This window comes from Ictidomys tridecemlineatus, chromosome 4 (assembly GCF_052094955.1).
Source record: "Ictidomys tridecemlineatus isolate mIctTri1 chromosome 4, mIctTri1.hap1, whole genome shotgun sequence".
Taxonomy (NCBI): Eukaryota; Metazoa; Chordata; class Mammalia; order Rodentia; family Sciuridae; genus Ictidomys; species Ictidomys tridecemlineatus.
In genome coordinates, this window is record NC_135480.1 from 167,391,752 (window position 1) to 167,418,473 (window position 26,722).

The following is a 26,722-nucleotide window of genomic DNA, read 5'->3' on the forward strand; positions in this document are numbered from 1 at the left end:
CTATCACTTGATGCTATTGTGAAGTGCTTTGTTGTGAAGTACTTTTTTTTTTGTACTAGAGATTGAACCCAGGGATGCTTAACCAGTGAGCCACATCCCCAGTCCTGATAGCTATTTATTTATCTATTTGATAGCTATTTATTTATTTATTTCGTATCAGGGATTGAACCCAGGAACATTTAACTACCAAGCCACATCCCAGCCCTTTTTATTTTTATTGGAAACAGGGTCTTGTTAAGTTGCTTAGGGTCTTGCTAAGTTGTTGAGCCTGGCTTTGAACTTGTGATCCTCCTTTTTCAGCCTCATTTGCCTCTGGGATTATAGGCTTGTACCACTTTACCTGGCTTGTAAAGTGCTTTCTAAGAAATTGAAAATATTGGCAGTTTCTTTTCTTACACAAAGACCTATTTTTTGGAAACCAAATTCTTACTTGAAATCTTCCTCCCTCCCTCTTTTTTTTTTTTTTTGCTTCTCTCCCTCTATCTGTTACCCTGGTTTGAAACCATTTATCAAATATTTATCCTAAGTTTACAAAAAAAAAAAAACTTAAAAAAATATAAAAACCTTAAAGAATTTAGAACATTTGAGTCCCCATTTATCCCATTATCTGAAAAGTTATATAATACCTCAGTCAGATATATCAATATTATAACTAAATGTTTTGCAGATTTCTATCCGGAAATATATTCCCAGATTTAAGTTTAAAAATACCACAGTTTTTATGTGTTTGGTTCATTTGATTAAAGAAAAAAATTTTAAATATCATAATTTGTCCTGAGAGTCACCAGTTTCAAAATTATATTTACAGTTTGCATTTAAGGTTAAAGTAAAATAGATTCTTTTCTCTTTTAAGCAGAAATTTAAATTAAAGGAAAATCTATTTATATGAAGTTTACTTTCATATGCACTGAGGATATATTTATTTCTTGTGTTAACAAGATGTAAAACATCTCAATAACCTAAGAATCTACCTTGACTCTGCACATTCAGAGAGACCAGGAAATGGCAGATTTCCTATTTGTACCATCATTTAGTGTGGCATGAAAATCTGGTTCATTATGGGAAACCTATCCATAATAAGCCGGTTATTCTTGTACATGCTTAAACTAATGATTCTCTTCTAATTCTAGTGTCTACATTTCCTAGTTTGGGATTAGTCGAAATCATTTGTTCTTTAAAACATATGTAACTATAATTTTACACCCATTTAATTTTCTTTATTTAGTTAGATATTTATTGAATACGTAAAATATAATGATAAAAGGTTCTTGGATTTTAGAGATTAGATACAACCTTTGTTCATTTGTAATTATATTTTATTTTATTATGTTTCTCAAATATTAATAATTGCACCTTATAGTTAGCAAAGATAAGATAGAATGATGGCTTATTTAGGAAAAAGATGCGTTGTATCCCTGTAATTATCTCATTCTTAAAATTGAAGTTTAAAGCAATGGATAACATATATTAGACAAAATGTTCATATTTTTTATTGAAAATATGCTTCTATAAACACAAGCAAATATGTATTATAAACTTGGATCAGTTCTTCTATTTCAGAGGATATATCATCATAAACAGATTTTATTTCCCCAGAGTAGATATTTTCCTCAAAGTAGAATTTGATATGTATATAGCTTTTAAAATGACTATTTTACAGATCATGACAAGATGTACATTTGTAGTCTCTTTTTTCTAAGGAATTATCAAGTACATACACATTTAAAAAACTTTATTATAGAGAAATTTGAACATACACAAAAATAGTATACCTTTATGTACCCATCTCCTAGCTCTTTCAGCATATAAATAACCCTGTTCATCCACAGCTTTCGCGTTGCATTTATTATGATGAGGAAAATCCACATTTTATCCATAAGTATATTTCAATGTTTCAGAGATCTTTATCGGTTAAGATAACAGATAAATACACTAATTTCTATGTGTGGAATATTAAAATTACAGATTTTACTACAGTTTTTAACATTAGTTAGCATCAATGAGTTGTTAAAATTATATTTGCAGCCGGTTGATTATAAGGGAATTGACAATAATGACTTTAGATGAACTATTCCTTTACAGTCTTAGGGCTAGTGTTTTACAGAGTATGTTCTTTGGACTATTATTGTGCTATGAGCTCTTAGTAGTTGTATCAAGTAAATAAATTTGAAAAATTCTTAATATGTTTCTCTTGAATAATGAGAAAGCAGTTTAGCTTAGTAAAGTCTCAGATAAGTTCTATATTATATATCAAGGGATCTTGTTTCACTTTCTTTAAACACAGTGTTTTCTATAGTAATTTGACCCTTTAAATTTTCTCTTTTCTTTTTATATTTATTTATTTATTTTTGTGTGTGTGTGAGAGAGAGAGAGAGAGAAAGACAGACAGATATATACACAAAGGGGATTGAACCCAGGACATCATCCATGCTAAGCAAGTGCTCTACTACTGAGCTGTATGTATCCCAATTATTTTTAATTTTTTATTTATTTGGTACAGAGATTGAACCCAGGGGTGCTTAACCACTAAGCCTCATCCCCACCTCGTTTTATTTTTTATTTTGAGACGGATTTTTTGCTAAGTTGCTTAGGACCTCACTAAATTGCTGAGGCTTTCAGTGAACTTGTGATCCTCCTGCCTCTGTCTTCTGAACTGCTGGAATAACAGGTGTGCACCACCCCCGACCCAGCCATTTTTTAAAATTTTATTTTGACAAAGGGTCTTGCTGAGTTGCCCAGGCTACCTTGAATACAGTCTTCTTGTCTCAGCCTCCCAAGTAGCCAGGATTACAGGTGTGCCACTGTGCTTGGCCCATGTACCTTTTTCTTATCCTATAAATACTTCTGAATGTCTCTCTGGAGGTTAGTGTTCTAGAAAACAATTTGAGAAACATTGTTCCATGTTATCAGCTACCCATGGACCTACTAAAGATTCCTTAGTCCCAGCACAGATTCATTCGAATAATCTCCCAGAGAGAGGCAGAAATGTGTGTTTTTATAAATAGAATTCATAAATAATTGTGATGCCCACTTGAGAAGCCACCATGGTACTGAATTGTACCAATCATGAAATTTGGTGATAGCCGTTTTTTCTGATTGAAATCGGTAGTAATCATTAAGGATTATACCTGAACACTGTGCCTTGTGCTTAAGTTTCTACTAAATTTTGAGTAAATATGTTTTACTAATTCAGGAAGCATTAATATAAAATATTTTTCAATACCATGAAATCAGTCTGTGAACATAGAACTAATCTTAGTGTGTAGTCGAATTTCTCTGTTCTTTAACTCATGACATAAATCTAAAATATTTTATTTTTTTAATGACTGGGACTTTAGTATAATTTAATATGTTCTATATAACAAATATGTGTTATTATAAGAATATATTCATTTATTTAATGAATAATACACTAGCTGCCTTTTTATTTGTTCTAAGTACTGCTGAGATTAATAATGTTAGCATTGTAGATTAACTAATTGTGTAACTGTTAGCTCTAAGAGTGTCAGTTACTTCATTTGGATCCCCTTGCTCAATAAGAAAAACATTTTTATGATATTTGTGTATATGATATTAAGATGAAGATCTACTAGCTCCAATTTGGTATGTTTTACATATCAAAGTCTCCACATCTAAGCTGTGAGTGGTCTGATATTTTATCAGCAATCAAACATTTTAAAATTAATTTTCTTCACATAGTTCATGGGTATCTATATACTTATCTTCAATAAAACCATCATCTTCTGCCACAAATGAATGTAACTGCTCAAATATTACTGTAGTGTCTTCAGAGTTTATGTCTCCTATATGTGGAAGAGAATTTGAATTTCCAGGAAAACCATCTTCGTAGGTTTCTGCCTCATGCTCTTCTAGGCGACGATGATTGTAACTAAGCAGAAAATTATACCATATTGGGCATTTGATAGCAGTTAAGATGAGGAGTGAAGTCATCAGTGCAGTGACAACAACACCAACAAGAAAAACCCAACTTTTTCCAAGAGGTTCATGTTCTTAAATGGAAGAGAAAGAGATTTGGTTAAGTTGATGAAAATAAATATGTAATATTCCTATTACTCTCCAATGTTGGTACACAAAAGTTACTAAATAAAAGATATTTTATAGTATGGTGAAATAATACCTTTTCCTAAAATAATTACAGTTTGGGCATCCTTAATCTGAAAATCCAAAATGCTCAAAATTCCTTAAATGGAAAATTTCACATCTGACCTAATGTGACACATTAGTCAAAGCACAGGTGCATTAAAAATATTGTTTAAAATTATCTTTAGGATGTATGTATAAGGTGTTTTTGAAACAATTGTATTTCATATTTACACTTGGCTTCTATCTCATTATGTATATGCACATATTTCAAAATTTAAAAAAAAATTCAAAATTCAGAACACTTTGGTCCTGAGTATTTTGGATAAAGGATACTCATCCCTTACCCACTTGTCTTTGCAGGTATTGCTACTCATTCACACAAGACAAGTATTGATTTACATACATTAAAAAATTATAATTTGTCTCAAATAAGTGAAATAATCAACTGTGGTATTTGGGTGATAACTAATAGAGCCTACATTGAATTCTAGTAGCTCTAACACCTCCAGCAATATTAATATTAAAAACCAATACATTACCTGAATTTCTTGTGAAATTGTTTAAAGAACTATTAAAAGTTGAATTGCTAATGGACTGAAAATGAACATAAAGATCTTCAGTTATAGATGAAGCAAACTTTGAGTAGCATTCAGCCATATAGGGTACTGTTTTGATACTGTAGCACGTCAGGCTGTGTGGATAGCTACACATGGTGATGTTCTCATTTTCTGGTAAATAAGAGTGAATAAATTAAGGCTTATTATAGAGAATAAGAATGGTTAGCAACATTTATAATTATTTTATCTATATTTTTGACATGTCTCTCATTATTAAGGATGTTATAACGAGGTCTTGATGTGTTTGCATAGTAACACAATGAGGGGTGATACACATTCCCATTACTTTATAAATACATTTTAAATGCATTAACTATTTATATATTTTAGTCTGTGTTTATAAAGATTTTATGATTATGATAGTGGCTACAATCTGGATCTCAAGCAGTATTTGGTTTGCAGTTAACAAAGTAAGACACCTTTTTTTTTTTTTTTTACCTACTCTGCAACAAGATATCTAATAATAAACAGGAAGTACTTAAAGAAAAACAAATTGGTCTTATGTGTTGTCTCTGCAAGCTCAATACATTTAAATTTCTTTATAGTCATTTAAATTTCTTTATAGAGGTGGGGAATGGAGAGTAACTCTTTAGGGATGATTTTTTTGGGATTTTTTCCTTCTTGCACAGCACTGGCAATCAAACCCAGGATCTCATGCTTGCAAGGCAGGTACTCCACCACTAAGCTACATCCCAAATCCCCAGAAGTTACTTTTTAAATATTTTTTCCTGCTTTTCTTTAACAGAAATTTTATTTCTTGACTTTTTGGCAGTGCTGGGATCTATTCTGGAGCCTTGCAAAATGCTACAACTTTAGCCCAATAGATAGTTTTTCTTTCTTTTTTTCTTGTCAGTATTGATTATTGAACCCAAGAGTACTCCACTGCAGAGCCACATTTCCATCCTTTTCTAAATTTTAATTTTTAGGCAGTGACTAAGTTACCCAACTGGCCTCAAACTTTCTATCCTCCTATCTAAACTTCTCTAGTTGCTGGAATGCATTACCACACTCAGCTGGATTTTTTGTTGGTTGTTTGTTTAAACATGAAAAAGATTTTTCTAGGGCAAAATGCCAAAAGTTAATCACATTTTAATTTTAATTAAATGATGATACCTTACCTAGTATCACATTTGATGTTTTCAACCAGTTCTGCAAATTGAATAAACTACAAGTGCAGTTCCATGGATTTCCATATAAAATTATTAATTCCAGATGAAATAGTTGTGGTACATCAAAGTAGCTTATCAAATTTCCTTGCAGATTCAGAAGTTTCAGGTTGTTTAACGGCATAAACATGTCAGGATTTAGTTGTAATATTTTGTTTTGGCAGAGATGTAATTGTTTTAGTTTATTTAGGCCTACAAATGCATTCTGTTGAATAACATGAATGGAGTTTCTACATATATTTAAGATTTCTAGATTGGAGAGGTTACTGAAACTACTATTATGTAAGATAGTGATATTGTTCTGAATCAAATAGAGCTCAGTAAGTAAAAAATACTTCTGTAGCACCCTTGTGTCTGTAACATTCAAAGTAATTTTGTTATAACTGAGATCAAGGATAGTAACATTATTATTGATACCCACTGGAATCAAAGAATAATCCTTTTCAGTGAAATTACATTTGACTTCCTAAAAAAGAAAAAAAAATTAGATATTTTATTAATCAGGAAAAAATAATATAATTTCTCAAAATTTCATATTCATGTACTTTGATGTTGGAAGGAAATCATTTTGGAAAAAATATCTCTCATCTTTAGGCATTATAATGTGGAAAAGTGAATGTTTTTAATGATGAAATGGGGAAGATTAGGGAAATTCTAATAGAATAAGTAGGGAAATCCTAGTAGTATGTTATACAGGTATCTTCCAACTGTAATTAATGTAATCATTACAGAGAGAAAGAATATTGATATATTGCTGTTTTATGTGTAGAAATATTACATAATTTGGTTAACTTAATATTTTAACATGCAAGGTAGGCATTTCTAGGGGAATTATTTAAAATGTATAATTTTTTAAAATCAGTGGAGATAACAACACATAGCTAGGGCTCTTAAATAATTAAAAAATAATACCCAATTCAAGCTTTGTTGGGCCAATATCTAAAAGTTTCATATTTTAAAAGGAAATATTTTGTCTTATATCAGAAATTGAGCATCTGTGAGTAAATTTAATGAGCCACACAACCTGAAGTGCTTTCCTTCTGTGGATATAGATACAAAGGAATAATGTTGTTTTGCCTGTCTTTGCAGTTGAAATTTCTCCTATAATTTTAAACTGTGGTTTTTATATCTTGGAACTAATCTCAGATTTTATAGTGAAAATTTACAGATTTCTCCTTTCACCAACTTTTAAAAAAGAACTCAATTTAAAAACAAAGTAAAGATTACCTTTGTCAAGTTAGGATGACTCAGATCACAGATTTGAATATATACAAATAACTAAAGAATAGTTTAGGGATCAGATTTTGTGGTGGTGGTGGTGTTTGCCTTTAGATATTTTAGACATTTCTCTTGATTATAAAAACTTACTATTTTAGAAGTCTGGCTTTTGTCCGATAATAATAGCATGGAGAAGGGCCAAAACAAGACTGTGATGCATGTGAATTTCATATTGCAGGCCTGAGAGAAGAGAGAGTATTTCGTCTCAGTAAAGACAAGAACTGTAAAGATTATTGAGAACATATGGATTTTCTTTTCTTTTAAATCTCTTTTTTCTTAAAATACATAGAATAAGAAACAAGTTCATTGCTATTCCCCATCCCTGCACTCTGATCTTAACAGAAGCTCCTGTGGAGAATGATATTTTCTAAGTTGTCTCATGAGATCTTTTGAAAGAAACTTTAAAGTACATTTAAATTTTTATTAAATATATAAAAAAAGAAAGTCCAGAAGAATGTATGTTTATGTGTATATGTGTGCTTGATTATATTCATGTATTGCTAATTCTTGATTTTTCAATTTTAGGTGTTATTTGTTGGTGTTAATCCATTGGCTTATAACTAACTGTGGGAGATGAAAATCTGTAGCTTTCTTTCAAATACTCTCTATCCTACTCTTAAATACATCATTGACTTCCAAATATAGTCACTTGTAATTTTAGATGGCTATTCAGCATTTATGTTATCACAAGTATATATAAGTTATCAGTGACTGAGCTATGTAAGAGGATTACTTTCCCATTGCTACATGGTTTTTTTACTCTAAATTAATCAGATTGTTTTTTTTTCTTTTTAAAATGAATTTATGTTCACACTATCTCATGGTAATTCTCTAGTTAATGCATTTTAGATATTTAATCTCTTTCATTTGCTTACAAATGAGCTACCATGCTTTAAGCTAGAGAAACTGATCAATGGGCCTTCTTTCTACATGGTTGTTGACTTCTGCCCTTATCACAGAAATTCTCTTTTGCCTGCCTTATTGGATTCCTGTTTTTCTAGAATGCCCCCCCTTTTTTTTTTTTTTTGGCTTATTACCTCATTTCAGTGGTGCTTCATAACTTCTGGAAAAAGTACATAGGATGGAAAAATTTTTTTGGACCTTGAAATATACTTTGGCTAGAAATTGAATCTAGATGGGAAATAATTTTTCCTGAAAATGTTGATTTTCTTGCCCCATTGTCTTTTGAGTTTCAGTTATTACCTTATTTTACTTATTTATCCTTTTAATGTACCTTGCCTCTTCCTAACCCTAAAAGCTTCTAAAATCAGTATTCTGGAATTCATGATTCTGTGTCTTTGTGAGAGTCTAATTTCATCAGTTAAACTGGGTACTTGATTGTTACTTTGAATCTGGAAGCTGTATTTCTAATTTTGGGGAATTTTTCCATTAATAATGTTGACGATACTCTTCATCACTTTTTTTTTCCTCCAAGTCCTGCTTCTCTATGGAGAACTACCTTATTATGTATTGCACCTTCTGGAATGATTTTCTTTCTACTCTCCTATATTACATCTCTTAGGTTTTGAAGCATCCTCAATTTTTATTCTCAAATTCTGTTAAAGATTGCTATTTCCTGTCTTCTTTTTAATTTTAAGAACTTTTGTTCTCTCAATATTTTCTGCAGCAGTATCTGTTGAGTTTCTTGCCTTTATTATTATTTTGTGTATGTGTGCCTTTTGTTGTCTTTTCCCTTAAATAGAATGTGTCCCCAAGCTATACTTTCCCAGTTTTTTGGAGGCTTTGTTCATATGTTAATATTTTGTTGTGAGGTTATGTAGAAGAGTGAGGAACTGAAAAGCTGATTGGAATTAGCATTTTAGAGTGAACTTGCTTGACTGTTTTCTTAAGGAATCCATAAATGTCATTATTTTTAGACTTTTTTAAAAGATTCTTTTAAAACAAAGGTTTTTGTTTTTGTTTTTGTTTTGTTTTGCTGGTAGGATGATTGAACCCAGAGCCTTGAAGGCACTAAGCAAGTTGAACCTAGCCCCTCCTCTACTTTTAGAATACCTGGTGCTGCCATTTCTGAACCATTCAAAGTTCTTGCAGAATATAAATCAAGTGACTTTTCAGTGTTTTTCCATTTGCTGACTTGGGAAAATTTTGCTTTCCCAGTCAATTTCTATTCATCTATTAACTTTGTGCTTTGTAAGTTTTATTGTTATTGTACCCTCTGTTATTTGTGTCATTGTGAGTTTATACTCCTTTTAACCTTTTATTTATTTTTTCCAAGTTTTGGGCAGTAGTTGTGTTATTGGCTGCATTTCATATGTTATTTTTTACCAAAAATTGCCATTTGTTGCAGAATACTATTCTTATTAAATCATTAACTTTCCATTTAATCATTTTATTCATGATCTTTGTTTCTCATTCTGTTTTCTCAAAGTTGACACTGGAAATCCTTCTGCAAACAAATTTTCTGATTTGAAAGGGTATGAATACATCTGTCATTAGGGGTCTTTTAAAGTTTAGTCTTTTAAGCCTTCTTAGAGCATTTGTAACAGTTAAGATGCTTCCAGGAGAATATTTCAATAGACCTGGAATTAGAAAAACTAATCTTAATGAGAAGATTCTTTTCAAATTACTAAAGTTTGTTGTCTCATTAGCAATAGGAATTTATTATTTCAGTGCTAGTCTGTTGTAGTCACCTTACTCATTGCCTTCAGTTCATTTGATTGATCTATTTAATCTTATTCCCCATCTACTCTCTCTTTGCATAGTTAAATTTGTTAGAAAAAGCTATTTGGCCTCCTAGATTTGATGCAACTCAAATATAGATAATAATAGAACCGTTTTTAAAGCCAGAAATAAGTTAAGCTATCACTATTCCTGTCCATTGCCCATAAAGGGAGATGCCTAAATTTAAATTTACAAAATATATATTATGTGTGTTTAATGATCTCTAGGGATAGTTACAGTGGTGTGGTAAAGTTCTTACTGAAGTTTCTGGTGGAATGGAGAGATGAGTAAGGGAGAAGTGCTGTTTTTCAGATATATATAGTAGATAGGGGTGATTAAAGGAAGCAAATAGACTACAAAGAAAACTGAATTTAAGGACTTGATGTGGAATAGAAGCAGGTGAAGAAGAAAATGAAGGCAAGGTAAGACTGTGAGCGTACATGGAAATGTAAATAGGACAGTCTTAAATTTATTTGCTGTGTTATCTTTTTTTTTTTTTTTGCATTACCAATTTTAATCTGTAAAGGACATCCTAATACAGCAAAAGCAGTCAAACAATGAGAAATAACATGTTGAGTATTTTCTTTTGCATGGACTGTGGCAAAGATAAATCTAGAATAAGTAACTACAATTACATGAACATATCTTTTTAATAATAATTGTTTTCTCTAGTGTGCTAAAAAATAAAATTACAAGACTTAGAAAAGAAAATGTTTTCACTGGCACAGTGGCACTTATCTGTAATCCCAATGTCTTGGGAGGTAGAAGCAGGAGGATTGCAAGTTTGAGGCCAGCCTCAGCAATTTAGCAAGGCCTTAAGAAACTTAGCAAGACCCTGTCTCAAAATAAAAAATAAAAATGGCTGTGGGTGTAGCTCAGGGGCAAAGCACCCCTGGGTTCAATCCCTAGTACAAATAAAGAAAAAGTAAATGTTTTCCTTCCTCTTGATAAATTGTAGACTTAAAAACAGCATATGCTCAGCTCAAGGTTCTGTACAAGGAAACATTCAACAAATCTAAAGCATTATTAGATCTAAAGTTATGAAATACACTGAGCCACATATGTATGTGCCTTTTGAGAGCGGGAAAAATTTTAGAGACAGAGTGACTATTGATCATCACGACACTGAAAGGCAGTATTGCTGTCTGCCTTTAAGAAATCATCTCCACAGAGTGGCAAGTCAGAAGATTATGAAGAAATTGTTCATGAGTCAATGTACACTTTCAAAAAGTTGATTTAAAAAGAAAACAATTATTTTCTGTTTTTCTTCTTTTGGAATTTTTCTTCTCATTTTGAAATATTATTTTGAGTTTTATGTAATGATTATTTAGGAACTAATAAAAATAGAAACCAAGTAGAATATCAGTTTTTAAAATTATTTCATAAAATTAAGAGCCCTTTTACATAGCTTACAATGTACACTTCACATAAAAAAAAGAGCTTTAGACAGGAAATGATAAGTTATTAAAAAAAGAAGTCATATTCTTAATGAGGTTTAAAGTACAAGTTCAGGGATTTTGTTATTAATGTGTTACTATATGCCATGAAATAAATGGATGTTACAATTATATAGGTTAAATGAAATCCATACATAATTTTCTCATTACCTGTTTTAATTATTTGTGTCAGAATTCAGTGTATTTGGAGTAAGATGGTAATGATTGATGGTTAACTTTATTCCTGTCCTTACCAGTTTTATAGAATATTTTTGTTTGTTCTTGTTTTGTGTATATGAGTGCAAATTTAAAAACTTGAGGAAACAAAACACAAGTAAGGATAATAATTGTTTCCCAGTTTCAGTAGTTTCTATTAGCGGTTCCTTTCCTCTTGCACATTTGCTTTTCAGTTAAATGCTCCATTGATATTATATTTCAAAATAAAAAGTTTATGAATTTGATTGGATAGACTTAACCTTTTGTTCTTCAAAGAAAAATAGTTACTTTATATTTCATCATAATTTTATTTGGGAAAGATTTCTTGGTCATGTTTTAGGGTTATATTATTTTTGAGGTAGACCATGTGAAAATATAATCACATTTTCTGCTCTTTCATTACTTATTAAAGGAAATGATTGTTGTACAGATTTAACACAGTTAATTTTTTAAAATTCAGCAACAACCAAACCTATAAATATATATCATCTTACCTTTACTTGTTCCTTTTGTCTCTGAGACTGGTGTGCTGAAGAAATTTATTCGGTTTCTTTTACACCATTAGAGCTGGGCACAGAGGAGCTCACATAGAAAAAAGTATGTCATATGATTTCACTTTGTCTTAACCTTTGTACCCAGTGAATAAGTGATTAAAAAAAAAAAAAAGCTGAACTTCCTTAGCAAAAGATTGACCAGAAGAAAAATTTCTTAAAGTCGTCTTTGACTTTGTCGGTGCAACAAGGAAGGGGCTTGCTTAACCTTTTTTGTTTTTTGGGTACCAGGGTTGAACTCATGGACACTCGACGGTTGAGTCACATCCCCAGCCCTATTTTTTTTTTGTATTTTATTTAGAGATAGGGTTGAGACAGGATGATTGCACATTCAAAGTCAGCCTCGCTGCACTAAGCAACAATTATGTTTCTTACTCTTCAAAATGTTATCAAAATATTGACAAATTGACAATTTAACTTTGTGACTTAAAGTGTATGATATTAAGAAGGGATTTTTTTAAAAGATATATTGTTTCTAAAGTAACTTGTTAGTCCTAAAGCTATTTTGTGTTTAGAAAGATACAGATTGAAAAAGTATAACACTATGTTTGGATTCCATTTCCTTTCAACTTGTTATTTACTCATTTTTATGACACCTTCACAGGTTGTTTTACTGCCAAGTTAAAACAGGAGCAAAGTGCTCAAATTACCAAAAGACCTGTCAGTTGGCCATTATATGACCTTCAGAAAATCAGTTACCTTCCTTATGCTATAATTTCCTGTCGGTAAAATGGGAAACTCTACAACATTAGTTCCCATCTAACTACAGTAAAATAATTACGAAATTTAGAATGATTTAGTTCTAAAAGATTAATACTTTTGGGCTTTTGTATCCTTGCTCAATAAAACAGATTTAAACAGATGATACTTTCTGCTTAGAAGTTCTGTGAGCTCATATACCTATGTAAATTGTAATAACAGCAAACGCATTTGTTATATTATAATTATAATTCAAAGGGAATGCATTAGTTATCTGTCTCATTATGTTCATCTTTCATTTGGTTATTTCAAAATGATGTTTGTTGGGAAATTTTGGAATTTAGATTATTTGTGCTAGTGGTGAGTAGAAGAATATGGGGATCTGTGCATCCACTGGGCTTAGCTGGTGATTGTGAAAACTGTAGTTGATATCTATGAACAAAATACAGTAAATCATGATAGATTAATCAGAGTTTGAAGCCAAATTAGAACTTTTAAGATGTTGAGACTGAAAATACATTAAATCAGGCTTTTATATGAAAATCTTTAAGTATTTACATAGGTTCTATCTCAACTATTTTTTTTTCCAGAAACTTTATCTACTCTATTAATTGAGTTTACACATAAGGCACACAATACTGGTATTTCTTGTAATTATATGATAAGATGATTATTGTCTCTAATTTACTTCACTGTTACTTAACATTTATATTTCTAGGGAGATTAAACTATTACAATGCTAAAATAGTGATAATTTATTTAGATACCTATTTTAATTAAATTGGTAGGTAAAGGGAATTTAAGCAAAGCATAATATTTAAAAAAAATTTTTTTTGATGTTGACAGATCTTTATTTTATTCATTTATTTATATGTGGTGCTGAGAATTGAACCCAATGCTTCACACATGCTAGGCAAGTGCCTTACCACTGAGCCACAACCTAGCCCAAAGCATAATATTATAGATATTCATTTGCTTGTTTATCATGATGCTGGATCAAACTCAGCATGCTAGGCAGTTAGTCTACCACTGAGCTACATGCTCAACCATTTTCATTGTTGTTACTAATGCTTTTTAAGAGATGAGGAGTCTTGCTATATTGCCCAGGCTGGCCTTGAGCTTCTGGGCTCAATCAGTCTTCCTGTCTCAGACCCTCAAGTAACTGGAACTATAGGCATATTATCACCATGCCCAACTAAGTAAAGCTTACTGTTAGTCTAAAGGTATGGTTTCTTTTTTAAAAAATCAAATTGTATTAGAGGTCTCCCTACTTACCAATTCAGTCAAAGCTGAATTGATTTACTTGGCAGATTTCTATACAAGTTTTCATTTGTTCAAAGATTTCCTGTGGCTAAAGGATGTTTGAAAACCATGATTCTGGGCTGGGGTTGTGGCTCAGTGGTAGAGTGCTTGCCTAGCATGCATGAGGCACTGGATTCGATCCCCAGCACCACATAAAAAAACTAAATAAACAAAATAAAGGTATTATGTCCATCTACAACTAAAAATAAAAAGAAAAGAAAACCATGATTCTAAAACTTAACTATCTTATATTTGTCTCTAGTGTATGACAACAAAAGTTATAAATGTATCTTCATATGTGTAAGGACTTAATAATCTGTTTTCTTTTAAAGTAAAATAAAGAATATAGAAATAGGATTTGGAGATGGAAAAGAGAAAGATGTAAAAATAAGCGTGTGTTTATGAAGGCCACTGTTTCAATATCTTTAGGTACTCTATTAAATTTTAAGACCTAACTGGAATTATTTGATTTTTTTCCTCAATATAGTAATGGAAATATTGTGCGTTTTTGATTTCAGGAAAGAAAAACAAATTAGAAGTGTAGAAGAAGAAGTTGAACAAGAAAAACAAGCAGCAGATGGTATTATTAGAAATATGTCTCCTGAAAAACAAGTCAAGTACATAGAGATGAAAACCACAAATGAGAAACTGTTGCAGGTAATATTAATTACTATAATGTGCTAGGCATATATCAGTCTTGCTACTAAAAGCATCTGAAAATCAAACAGCATTAGCATACCCTGAGCTTGACTAGATCTGGTGATCAGAGTATTCATTTTAACAAGATCTTCTGCTAATTGACATTATATAATTATTATTTGTTCAGTTCTATGCATTCTTCATTTTTTTTTTTTAAAGAGAGAGTGAGAGAGGAGAGAGAGAGAGAGAGAGAGAGAGAGAGAGAGAGAGAGAGAGAGAGAGAATTTTTAATGTTTTATTTTTTAGTTCTCGGCGGACACAACATCTTTGTTGGTATGTGGTGCTGAGGATCGAACCCGGGCCGCACGCATGCCAGGCGAGCGCGCTACCGCTTGAGCCACATCCCCAGCCCCCATTCTTCATTTTTATATATCATAAAGATACATGAAAATGCTTGCATTTTTATGAATTTTTAATGAGAACTTTAAAAGACCTCATGAACTAAAGGAGCCATCATATGGATATTAGCTTTCTTTTTCTTCCTGTCTAATAAACAGCAACTCTTTCACCTGTTATGTCCTCAGTTTGAATGGTTATTGTTCCCTAATCATGTTAGTTAAGTAACAATTTAGGTGGCTGCTGAGGGGTCATTGATAATACATTGTTCAGTTATGATGGTGCCTTTCATATCTAGCTGCTCCTTAAAAATGTTAGCAAGACTTAGGCCCTGTAAATGCCCATAGTGACTGTTTAGTTTCTCAGATATTTCCTTCAGTGACCTTTTAGTTTAAACTTTTACTTTAGACAAAATTTATAAGATACAATGAAGTGGGGCTGGAGATATTAGCTCAGTTGATAGAGTGCTTGCCTTGCATGCATAAGGCCTTGGGTTCAATCCTTAGCACCAAAAATAAAATAAAAAGATAAAATGAAGCTTTGAAGAAAAATATTGTAGAAATATTACAGATATGACACAATAGTTACCAAATACTTTGTTAGGACCAAGGTATACTTAATTTTTCTGAGGGTTATAATGAATAATCAGTTTAAGGATTTTTTTAGCTTTTTATCTGCTGTGACTAAAGGACCCACCAACACAATTGCAGAGGAGAAAACATTTATTTGCAGCTCCTGGTTTCTGAAGTCTTAATCCATATGTAGCAGGCGCCATTCCTCAGGGCTGGAGCGGGGAGGGAAGCAGCTCACTTAATAATCAAAGAGCAGAGACTCCACTCTCAAAATACAAATATATGTACCCCAAAGCCATACCCCCAATTCCCACCTCCAGCCACACCCTACCACGCCAGTTATGACTCAGTTAATCCCTATCAGGGGATTAATTCACTGATTGGATTAAGACTCTCACTACCCAATCATTTCTCCTCTGAACCTTCTTGCATTGTCTCACACATGAGGTTTTGGGGAATATCTCACATCCAACCATAACAAGAATCTTATCATAGGATATGAGCAAAAGATTTTTAAAAATGTGGTTAAAAATGAGTAGCAACCCCTGGCAAGGCAGTATTCCTAGCTGGTTCAGCCTGTGAACAGGCAGTGGTCAGGGACTGCCAAGACCCCAGTGGTTGGAGAAGTTCTGACACCCCAAGTAAAATTCCTGCTGTGAGGACCAAAAAAAAAAAAAAAAAGAATTTTAAGCAATGACATCATTAATTTTAAAGCTTCTGATATTTAAAATTATCAGAACACCATAATGATTCATCATGAAAAGATCTAGCCACATTTGACAAGCTTACAAATTTTTTTTGAAGGTATATGGCAAAGTTTTTAAAGGAATCAGTAAAAAATAGAAATATTGAAATGTTAATAAATTCTAGTCAATATACAAGATATCAATTGAAGATATTTACAAAATTTACTGTGTAAATTTGAATGAAAATGAAATAGAAATTCTTATTGTAATTTCTACTTGCCTTTTCTTCCCCCTTCTTAGGAATTAGATACACTTCAGCAACAACTAGATTCACTGAACATGAAAAAAGAGAGCATGGAAACTGTAAGTATAAAATCAAATAAGAGTACTTAACTTAATTACAAAAGATAATCTAGCTGATTGTTATTTATTTATTTATTTATTTATTTAGTGGTGCTGGGGATTGAACCCAGGGCCTTGTGCGTGGGAGGCAAGCACTCTACCAACTGAGCTATATCCCCAGCCTCCTTAATGGAACTTATAAAGTATGTAGATATTTATTTATCAGTTTACTAACAGTAACAGTAGTTCAGTAATTTTTCCTTCCATTGTATACCACAAAGATTTTGGTTGGATAAGAAATTAGTTTTATCTATCTATCGTATACAAAACAAATTATTCTGTTCTGTTGGGAAATGCAAAAATATAATAGTGAGTTAAATATATGCATAAGAGACTTACAAACAAATGGAAAGGGAGAGGGATTAGTTAATTACTTTCAGGATGTAAAAAGCTGTGTTTTCTTGTTTATCTAAAGCAATTTTCAATTCACGAAGCATGTTTATAATTTAAAAAATCAAAAAAGATGAAAGCAAAAATGTCTTTCTTGTCCCTCTCTCTAGACAGAACTGATATTTATTGAGTGCTTCCTTTGTTATTTTTGAGCTCTTAACACATATCACTAGGAAGATCATTTAATCTTCACAACAATCCTATAATTCTATCTTGGTTTTAAAGTTGTGGAAAACTTCAAATGGGATCATACCTGAAATGCTCATATGCTATCTGAGGTTTTTATTTTTTCACCTTAACATCGTCATCTATTTGTGTGGTGGGGGAGGGGGGGGTCCGAGATTGAACCCAGCATCACATGGGCAAGTGAATGCTAGTTGAGTGCTCTACAGCTGAGCTTCATCTACAGCCCAACATCATCTATGGAATGTCCATTTTGTATAATTTTAGAGATTTCCCTTATTTTAATGTATGGTATTATGTTGAATCATGATTACAGTATTGTAGATGAATAATTTAGTTGTCATTTTCTGAAACACTCAATGATGCTCCAGTGAAAGCATATTTTATGCAAAGTTACAAATCATAAGATTAATTTCTGACAGTGAACCAAAAAGAATACACTTCTAAAATGTTGTGAGATTGCCAAATTACTTCTCAAAATATTGCTCCAAGTTTTACTCCTAGAGTAACTTCTGAGAGTTTATTTTCTCCTACATTCATTAACAGCAAGGATTATACAACTTTTCAGTTTATTGGTCTGTTTTTGTTTGTTTGTTTTTGTTTTTAAGATGAGGTCTTGCTGAGTTGCCCAGGGTGATCTTAAACTGTTGGGCTGAAACAGTTCTTCCACTTCAGCCTTCCTAATAGTTGAGACTACAGGTGGGCATCACCACATCTAACTACTACTTTGTCTTAATTTTCATGTATTTATACATGAAGTTGAGTCTCTGTTTATATATTTGTTAGCTGGTGGAATTTTTTTTCTATGAATTACTATTTCATATCTGTGGCAGTTCAGTGTACTTACTGTCTGTACCTCAAAGTTCAGTTCGGTATACTGTTTTGCTTGCCTTTACAGACTGAGAGAAATATGATAATAGGATTAGTAACCCACTGTAGTTAGTTTGGTAAGTTGTAGTTTGACTTCTCCCTTGTAAAAAAAAAAAAAAAAAAAAGCATGAGTAATTTATAATTCTTTTTTTTTTAGAATGTGCTGTCTAAAAATAGTGAGTTAATTTTTCTGTCTAGATGTCCACATTTATGTACATAGAATTTTTTCCTTGGATTTCTGTGCTAATGGAAATATGCTTTAAGGAAGAAGAACTACATTTTATATTAATATAGTTGGCATGAAGAATTTCTCATTGCCTTTTGAAGTGGATTGGAGAGTGAAAGTGTCATTTCACTTGACAAATTTAGTTTCCGTAGAAAAAACCATGAGCTCTAACCTTAGTTTAGTTGTATTTTTTTTAATTGATGCCACTATTCTTTGGCAGTGTACATACATGCCTAAAATAAGTTTTGAAACATTAACCATATTCTCAAATCAAGAAAACACAGGTCACTGTTTCTACTTAACTTCTGCCAGAATTCTTTTATTTTTATTTGTTTATTCTGGTTTTGTTGTTCAAAAAAACATGTCAGATAACTGTCAGTTGACTAGTGTTTATTTAATATCTAATTTGTGTTCTCTACTCTGTATTCTCATACTTAGTTCACAGGGATATTTAAGAAAAAACAAGTGTCAAAATAAGCTTGAGTCTTCAAGAACAGTTTTAGCAACATAGAGTTTGAACAAGTGTATCGTATTGTTAGGCAAAAGGAAAGAGAGATTATTAAGAAAAAGAATACCTCAAAAAGAGGTTTTCCCTCTTAAGAATTTGGTCATGCGGCTAGGATTGTTGCTTAGTGCTAGGACACTTGCCTAGCATATATCAGGCCTTGGTGCCTTTGGTTTGATTTCTAGCACTAGAAAATATAAATAAATGGAGGAGGAAAAACAAAGAATTTGGGGCTGGGGTTGCAGCTCAGTGGTAGAGCATTTGCCTAGCATGCATGAGGCACTGGGTTCAATTCTCAGCATCACATAAAAATAAAAGCAAAGTAAAGATCCATCGACAACTAAAAACATATTTTAAAAGAATTTGTTTTCATTTATGCTGTGGGTTTGGTTTCAAATATCAATATAACCATTTGTATCTCTGTTAACTCGGAAAATTATTTAGACCTCATATCCCCAGTTTCTTCATCTGTCAGATGGAGATGATAGTAATAACTCTACCTTCTAGAACAATGCTTCAGTATTAGAGATAGCATATAAAGTACATGGAGTACAGTGCTTGGCAGTAACAAATGCTCAAGAAATAATAGGTTCAAATGTCAATTAATCATCACTGTCACTACCATTATTCCTAGCTCTTTTTGTTATCCAATAAAAATTTTATCTCATTCTTATTTTCTCATTGTGAGCAGTAGAATAATAGTGAATAGATAATATCTATTCTACTTTCATGTATTAATTTCTTAGTGCTGCCATAACAAAGGGTCACAAACTGGGTGGCCTAAAGGAACAAAAAACTTTTTTTCAGAGTCTAGAAGCTAGAAGTCTGAAATCAAGGTATCTTCAGAGATATATTTCCATTGAAACTGGATAGAATTCTTCCTTGCTTTATCCTAGCTTCTGGCGGTGGCCATCAGTCATTGGCATTCTTTGCAAAGCTGCCAGCTGCCTCACTCTGTCTCTGCCTATACTATCTATCAATGGCATTCTCACTGTGTGTCTCTGTGGTCTCTTCTCTTATAAGGACACCGGTCATATTGGATTAGGCTTTAATGACCTCATCTAAACCTACAAAGACCCTAATTAAATTTCCCCTTTTGTTTTCCTTAGGAAATAGCACACTCCCAGGTAAAACAGGAGGCTGTATTGCTGCACGAAAAACTTTATGAGTTAGAGTCCCATCGTGATCAAATGATTGCAGAAGACAAAAGCATGGGATCTCCAATGGAAGAGAGAGAGCGATTACTTAAGCAGGTTAAAAAAAAAAAACTATACTTAATTTAATAGTTTGAGTTTTATTAAATGTGTTGATTTGTTTTATTTAAGGGACATGCACAATAAAACCAATAAGCACTAGAAAATCTGATGGTGCCTTGTGGGTACAAGTTTATTGTGTAAAAACAATAGTGAAAAGTTAATTTCACCTAAATATGAAATACTTGATTAAGAAAATTTAGAGAAAAATCATGTTCTCACATGAACTTTTTTTTTTTACTTTGTTTTTTTTTTTTGGTAAAATTCTTATTTTATATGGCCATTTTGCATATTTTGGCCATTTCATATTTGGATCCTTAACTTGGAAACATCAAAACTCTTCTTTATTGATGATTAAATAGTTATATAATCTTATTGAAGATATGATGTATTCCATTATTTGTTTTAGGCCTTTCATTTAGAAATGAAATACCCCAAGTCTAATGACTTTTGGTAGTTGTTAGTATAAGTGTCTCCATGAAGGAAATAGAATTAAGATGTCTTATGAAATTATATGTCATAGAATCATGTCACATGTACTTAGTGGCTTGCTTTGTACCTCAAGGCTAACTTTTAGTTATAAGTTATAATTAGCATATTTATCCTGAGATACCCTAACTCTAGGGTCCTTGGGAGACTAGAATATATATTTGAGCATAGCTCTAGTCAGGAACTCCTTTGTAGTCTAGGTTTGAGCCCAGTGGATTTGGAATGCAGTGGGTTTTTTATAATCTTATGAAATGTATTAAAATTTAGAACTCCTGAAGTTTCTTATGAAGAAGTCGGTGGAAGCAATGAAGGAGAGAGTAATCTTGGGCTAGGATTGCCAAGTAAAAGACTGAATGGCTAATTAATTTGAATTTTATACAAGCCATCAAAAATTCATATATATGTATCTAGATAGGTAGATATATATATATATATGGAGAAAGATATTTTTGAGGTAAGTATATTCCAAATATTACATTGTGCACATGTACCCTAAAAGTTATTCATTGTTTATCTGAAATTCTGTTTTAACAGGGCTTGTAAAAAATCTGGCAACCCTATCCTAGGGTATGGGAAGGTCTCAAATTCTAGATACTTATATCAGCTAATTGATCCAGGTCTGAAGAGATATGAATCTGATGGTGCCTTGTGGATACAATTGTGTATTTCAGTTTTTACTCAGGCTGGAATCTGAATAATTCCTTAGTGATGTTCTATATACCTTCAAAGGTAGAATTCTAAATAATAGATTTCAAGGAAAATACTAGATTTGACATTTTAATACAACATACCCTAGAAGGAAATTCTCCTTAAGGAAGTCTAATAATAACTTATTCTTTAAATACTATTTTCTTTTTATGCCTATATAGGTTAAAGAAGATAATCAGGAAATAGCCAGCATGGAGAGACAGTAAGTACATTTTATGTTCATTTCTCATCTCCTAAATTACATTCTAAAAGTACAAGAGTACATATTGTTTTAGGTATTTTTCGTATGGTTTACATTGAGGATACTGATGCAGCTTGCAGTTTTATTCTTTGAGTATTTGAGTGTTTAATTTAGAGCCATTGAATAGTATAAGTGCTTTTTATAAACAGTTGTATTAAGATATAATTAATATATTTCACATATTTAGAGTATAAAATTCAGAATTTTTTAGTATATTTATAGAGTTGAGTAACCAGAACCCAGTTTTAGAACAATTCAGTCACCTGAATAAAACCTCACAGCTTTTTTTTATATACAAATGGAGAACAACTTTTCATTTCTGTGGTTGTATATGATGTAGAGTCACACCATTCTTACAGTCATACCCATACATAGAGTAATAATATCCATGTAATTCCACCATCTTTCCCACTCCCACACCCATTCTTCTCTTCTCCCTCCCCTCCGCCCAATCCAAAGTTTCTCCATTCTTCCCTTGCTGCCCCCCACCCCATTATGGATCAGCATCCACTTATCAGAGAAAACATTTGCCCTTTGGTTTTTTGGGATTGGCTTACTTCACTTAGCATGATACTCTCCAGCTCAATCCATTTACCTGCAAATGCCATAATTTCATTCTTCTTCAAGGCTGAGTAGTATTTCATTGTGTGTGTGTGTGTGTGTGTGTGTGTGTGTGTGTGTATATAAAATAGATGACTGGTTCTAGAGCTGAGTACACACACACACACACATATACACACAGTTTATTTATTCATCTATTGAAGGGCATCTAGGTTGGTTCCACAGCTTTTAACCATCACCTCTCTTGCCCCTTTCCCAGCTCTAGAACCAGTCATCTCCTTTATGTCTTCATAGATTTGCCTATCCTGAACATTGCATATAAGAGAAATCGTATGTAAATTGTCCTATGTGACTGGATCTGTTGACTTAAGATAATGATTTGAGGGTTCATCTCTGTTGTAGCATATTTCAGTATTTCATTTCTTTTTATTTTAAAATAATATTCCATGGTATGCATATACCATAATTTATTGATCCATTCATCAGGTAATGGATGTTTGGCTTGTTTCCAGTTTGAGGCTATTTTGAATCATGTTGGTATGAACAGTCATGTGCTAGTTTTTGTGTGGACATACGTGTTTATTTCTCTTGAGTGTGTATCCAGAAATAGAATTGTTGTTTCATGTGGTATTCTGTTTAACATGATGAGTTGGAGTCCATTAGGATCAAATGATTGCAGAAGACGAAAGCTTGGGATGTCATGCAACTATGCCATTTTGTATTTCTACCTGTAGCTTATGAGTGTTCCAGTATCTCTACATCCTTACCATTACTTTGTATTATCTGTCTTTTTTTATTCTAGTCATCCTAATAGGTATAAAGTGGTGTCTTGTTATGGTTTTGAATCGCATTTCCCTGATGGTTAATGATGTTGAGCTTCATTTTATGTGTATATTGACCATGTGTATGTCTTCTTTAGAGAAATATTTATTGAACTCCTTGCCTGTTTTTAAAATAGGGGTTTTATTATTATTACATTGTAAGAGTTCTTCATGTTCTAAATACAAGACTATTATCAGATATACGCTTTGCAAAAATTTTCTCTCATTCTGTGGGTCATCATTTTCCTCCTTTATTCGTGTCCTTGGAAACACAGAAGTTTTCAATTTTGATAATGTCTCCCTAAATGTTTTTTTCTCTTATTGCTTATGTTTTTAGAGGTGTGTGTGTGTGTGTGTGTGTGTGTGTGTGTGTGTGTGTGTGTGTGTGTGTGTGTATTACTGGATATCAGACCCAGGGCCTCACATATTCTAAGCAAGCACTCTACCACTGAGTCACATCCCTAGCCCTTGGTGTCATGTCTGAGAAACCAATGTCAAGGTCATGAAGATTTGTGCCTAAGCTTTCTTTTAATAAGAGTTTTACAGTTTGACTCTTACATTTAAATCTCTGATCTGTTTTTTGTTAATTATTATATATGATGTGAGATAGCAGTACAATTTTATTCTTTTGTGCATAGTGCTGGGATAACTAAATATTTGTTGAAAATACCATTGTTTCCCTATTTATTTTTCTTGGCACTCTAGTCCTAAATCATTTGTCTGTATACACACATATGATCTTATTTCTGAACTTACAATTTTAATACATTGATATGTATGTCTATTCTTATTCTAGTATGACATGAGTACTGTTAGCTTTGTAGTAATACTTACTACAAAGTCAACATTTTTGTCATCATTTTCACTTGTATAATCTTTTTTTTTTCTTTTTTTTTTTTTTTTTTAGTACCAGGGATTGAACTCAGGGGCACTCAACCACTGAACCACATCCCCAGCTCTATTTTGTATTTTATTTAGAGAAAGGGGCTCACTGAGTTTCTTAGTGCCTCACTTTTTGTTGAGGCCAGTTATGAACTTGCAACCCTCTTGTCTCAGCATCTCTAGCTACTGGGATTACAGGTGTGAGCCACTGCTTTTGGCTTGACCTGTATAATGTTGACCATGAGTAAATATTCCCTTTCTGGGTGCCACTATAGTTTACTTTTTACAAACCTACAAAAATAAGGCTGCTAACTATTTTCTACTTTCCTAATACGCAAGTCAAGCTTAAAAGGAACAGTTTATTCTTGTAGCCTGGCAACCTAGTGTTTTCAGAATTTACTTGTGCTCTAAATAGGAATCATGAAAACGGGTCTAGAAAAGATTTTCTCTTTATGCTTATAGTATTATCTTCAGAATAGGGTATATTATTTCTAGATATTATGCAACTTAGAAAAGATGTCCTAACATCTTTTTTTTTAACTGAGCATCCTATTATCTTCATAAATATATTAAATAATATTTTCAACAGGTTAACAGATATAAAAGAAAAAACAAATCAATTTACTGAAGAAATTAGACAACTTGATATGGATTTAGAGGAACACCAAGGTAATGTTTCTAGTGTACTTTTACATTTTTATGATGTAGATTAATAGCTTTATAGTAGTATTAATATAGCATTATCTGGAATCTCAGCAATAATTTAACTACCTTGGATTTATTATTTAATTCTTTATATTTTAATTTTACTAAATTATATGCTGCTGAATATTATGAGTAACATTAAAGCAATTATTTGAATTGTTCAAAAATTTGTAATAACCTCATGTTTGCATATTAGTAAGAATTTATTCAGTGTTTTACAAAGCAGGTTTTTAAAGAAGTAAAATAATTGTAGATTCCTAAGTTTTACTTCCTCAGTGTGGTCCAATATTAAGGAAATTGATAGAGTTTGAGGAGTTGAGAATCAAGACACAGCTATCACAAATAATCAAGAAAAATTAATTTCCCAGCCAGTTTCATGTATGAGGTGGCAGGCACTGATTATCCTCTTTTTCATCCAACTTTCTCCTACAGTGGGATTTAAAGAAACAGCACAGGGATCTGAACAGCTAAGGAAGCTTAGGGTCTAAACGTGGAAATTCTGTGGTGGGGGTTTGGAAACTATAGTGGTATGTTTGGATAGAGGAAGAAGTTGAGCATTATAGTTTCCTGGCCAGCTACTTTCTAATAAAGGAGAGAAAGGTGGGTTTCCTGTGGCACATTAACTGCAAACTAGGTAATATTCTCTCAGTTTATCATTGATTGATTGTATATTCTTATAAGTCAGTGAGGGAAAGATCAGGATAATCTTGCCCACCTCATGGTATAAAATGTGCACATGTAATTATTATGGCTAAAGAAACATAGCAAGGAAAGAGTGATCTGTTTTAATTTTTTTTAACTTTGATTTTTTTTTTAAATTTTATTTATTTTTTTAGGTGTAGATGGACACAACATAGTGCTTTTATTTATTTTTTAATGTGGTTCTGAGGATCCAACCTGCTAGGCGAGCATCCTACCGCTGAGCCACAATCCCAGCCCATTAACTTTGATTTTTAAAGTGGCATGTAAATTTTATTATGCTTTAGTTGATTTGTAAATAATATCATTACCTACTACTGCTTACCTGGGATAGTCACTTTGTCATCTTTCCAAGAAAGTTGTGAAGCCTTGTTAAGCCATTTTATACATGTTGAAGCTCAAAAAGTTTTGTTTTTTAGTAAGGAATAAAGTGTAGATTTAAACCAAGGTCTCTGACTCCAAAGTCATAGTTCCATTGCCTAAATCTAAGCTTTGACCTTCTGACTTGAAGTGTTGTATTTGTGAAATAAAAATGTTCTTAGATTTAAATAGTTTAATTTTTATATAGCTGTGTGTGGCTTTCAATAAGGCATCTAAAAGCAGATAGACATTAAAACTTCATTATTAGGTAAGTGAATTTGCCCAAATGTGGTTTTCTCATGAAAAATGAATATAATTATTCTATCCCACCAGGTCTTATATATGTTAAAAGTCACATATAGCAAGATAGACTCACAATAAATTGTTAAGAATTTATTTTTAATAATTTGTTTTTATTAACAAAAACTATTGCATATAGCATAACATTTTCAAATATGTATACATTGTAAAATGGCTCAATAAACATTAATATATGCTTTACCTCACATTTATTTTTTGGTAGTAATATTCAAAATCCACTCTTATTAGTGATCATCAAGAATATACTACATTGTTATTAATTGATAGTAATCATATTGTATAATATATATCCAGAACTTATTCTTCCTATCTTATCTAAAATATTATATCTTTAGACCATACTATTTTCTTTACTGAATAATTTCATTGCTTTTATTTATATAGACTAGTATTCTTGATTTTCTTTATTAATATATTCAAAATTATTCTGAAAAATCTTATAATGTTCTTGATTTTTGATGCTTCATGATATGTTCTAAATTTTCCTCTTCCTAAGTTTTTTCACTAAAATATCTTGGGTGGTGGGAGTAACAATGTATTATTAGTTGCTAGTTCTGAGAGAAAGTGCAGAATGCTTTGGATTTTAGCTTCTATTTCTCTTTTTGTTTTCTAATCTTTGTCCTTTTTTTTTAAGGCAGAAAAAGGATCTAATTCTATGTAATGGTGGCAAAAAGCATTTATATCTGTTAAATATATATGTTATGTATATATTCATGTATATATGTGATATATACATATGTGTGTGTGTATATATATATATAT

The 26,722-nt window shown here is 31.9% G+C and overlaps 2 protein-coding genes and 1 non-coding gene across 3 annotated transcripts in view; 1 reads left to right on the forward strand and 2 right to left on the reverse strand.

The window, feature by feature from the left end:
• The window catches only part of Ift74 (intraflagellar transport 74), a 71,732-nt gene that overhangs the window by 20,001 nt on the left and 25,009 nt on the right, over window positions 1–26,722 (forward strand). The window contains exons 9-13 of the mRNA XM_005334189.5: window positions 14,570–14,708; window positions 16,645–16,707; window positions 20,030–20,173; window positions 21,532–21,572; window positions 24,465–24,544. Of these exons, the coding sequence (XP_005334246.1) occupies window positions 14,570–14,708; window positions 16,645–16,707; window positions 20,030–20,173; window positions 21,532–21,572; window positions 24,465–24,544 (467 nt within the window). The remainder of the gene's footprint in view (window positions 1–14,569; window positions 14,709–16,644; window positions 16,708–20,029; window positions 20,174–21,531; window positions 21,573–24,464; window positions 24,545–26,722) is intronic.
• Lrrc19 (leucine rich repeat containing 19) lies at window positions 1,468–12,150 on the reverse strand. Its single transcript, XM_005334188.5, has 5 exons — window positions 11,994–12,150; window positions 7,256–7,345; window positions 5,840–6,353; window positions 4,644–4,832; window positions 1,468–4,010 (listed from the first exon to the last, which is right to left on the reverse strand). The coding sequence occupies exons 2-5, from the start codon at window positions 7,334–7,336 to the stop codon at window positions 3,682–3,684; spliced, it is 1,113 nt and encodes a 370-aa protein (XP_005334245.1). The 5' UTR covers window positions 7,337–7,345; window positions 11,994–12,150; the 3' UTR covers window positions 1,468–3,681.
• Window positions 16,793–16,865, reverse strand: Trnag-ccc (transfer RNA glycine (anticodon CCC)). The gene has a single exon. It is a non-coding gene; the product is annotated as a tRNA-Gly (tRNA).

Bases quoted from the DNA above. Each gene is read 5' to 3' on its own strand.
- Lrrc19 (XM_005334188.5), bottom strand. From the start codon at position 7,336: ATGAAATTCACATGCATCACAGTCTTGTTTTGGCCCTTCTCCATGCTA. The intron at 6,354-7,255 runs GTAAGTTTTTAT...TTTCTTTTTTAG, and splicing joins AAAGCCAGACTTCTAAAATA to GAAGTCAAATGTAATTTCAC. The intron at 4,011-4,643 runs GTAATGTATTGG...CTTCCATTTAAG, and splicing joins CAATTTCACAAGAAATTCAG to AACATGAACCTCTTGGAAAA.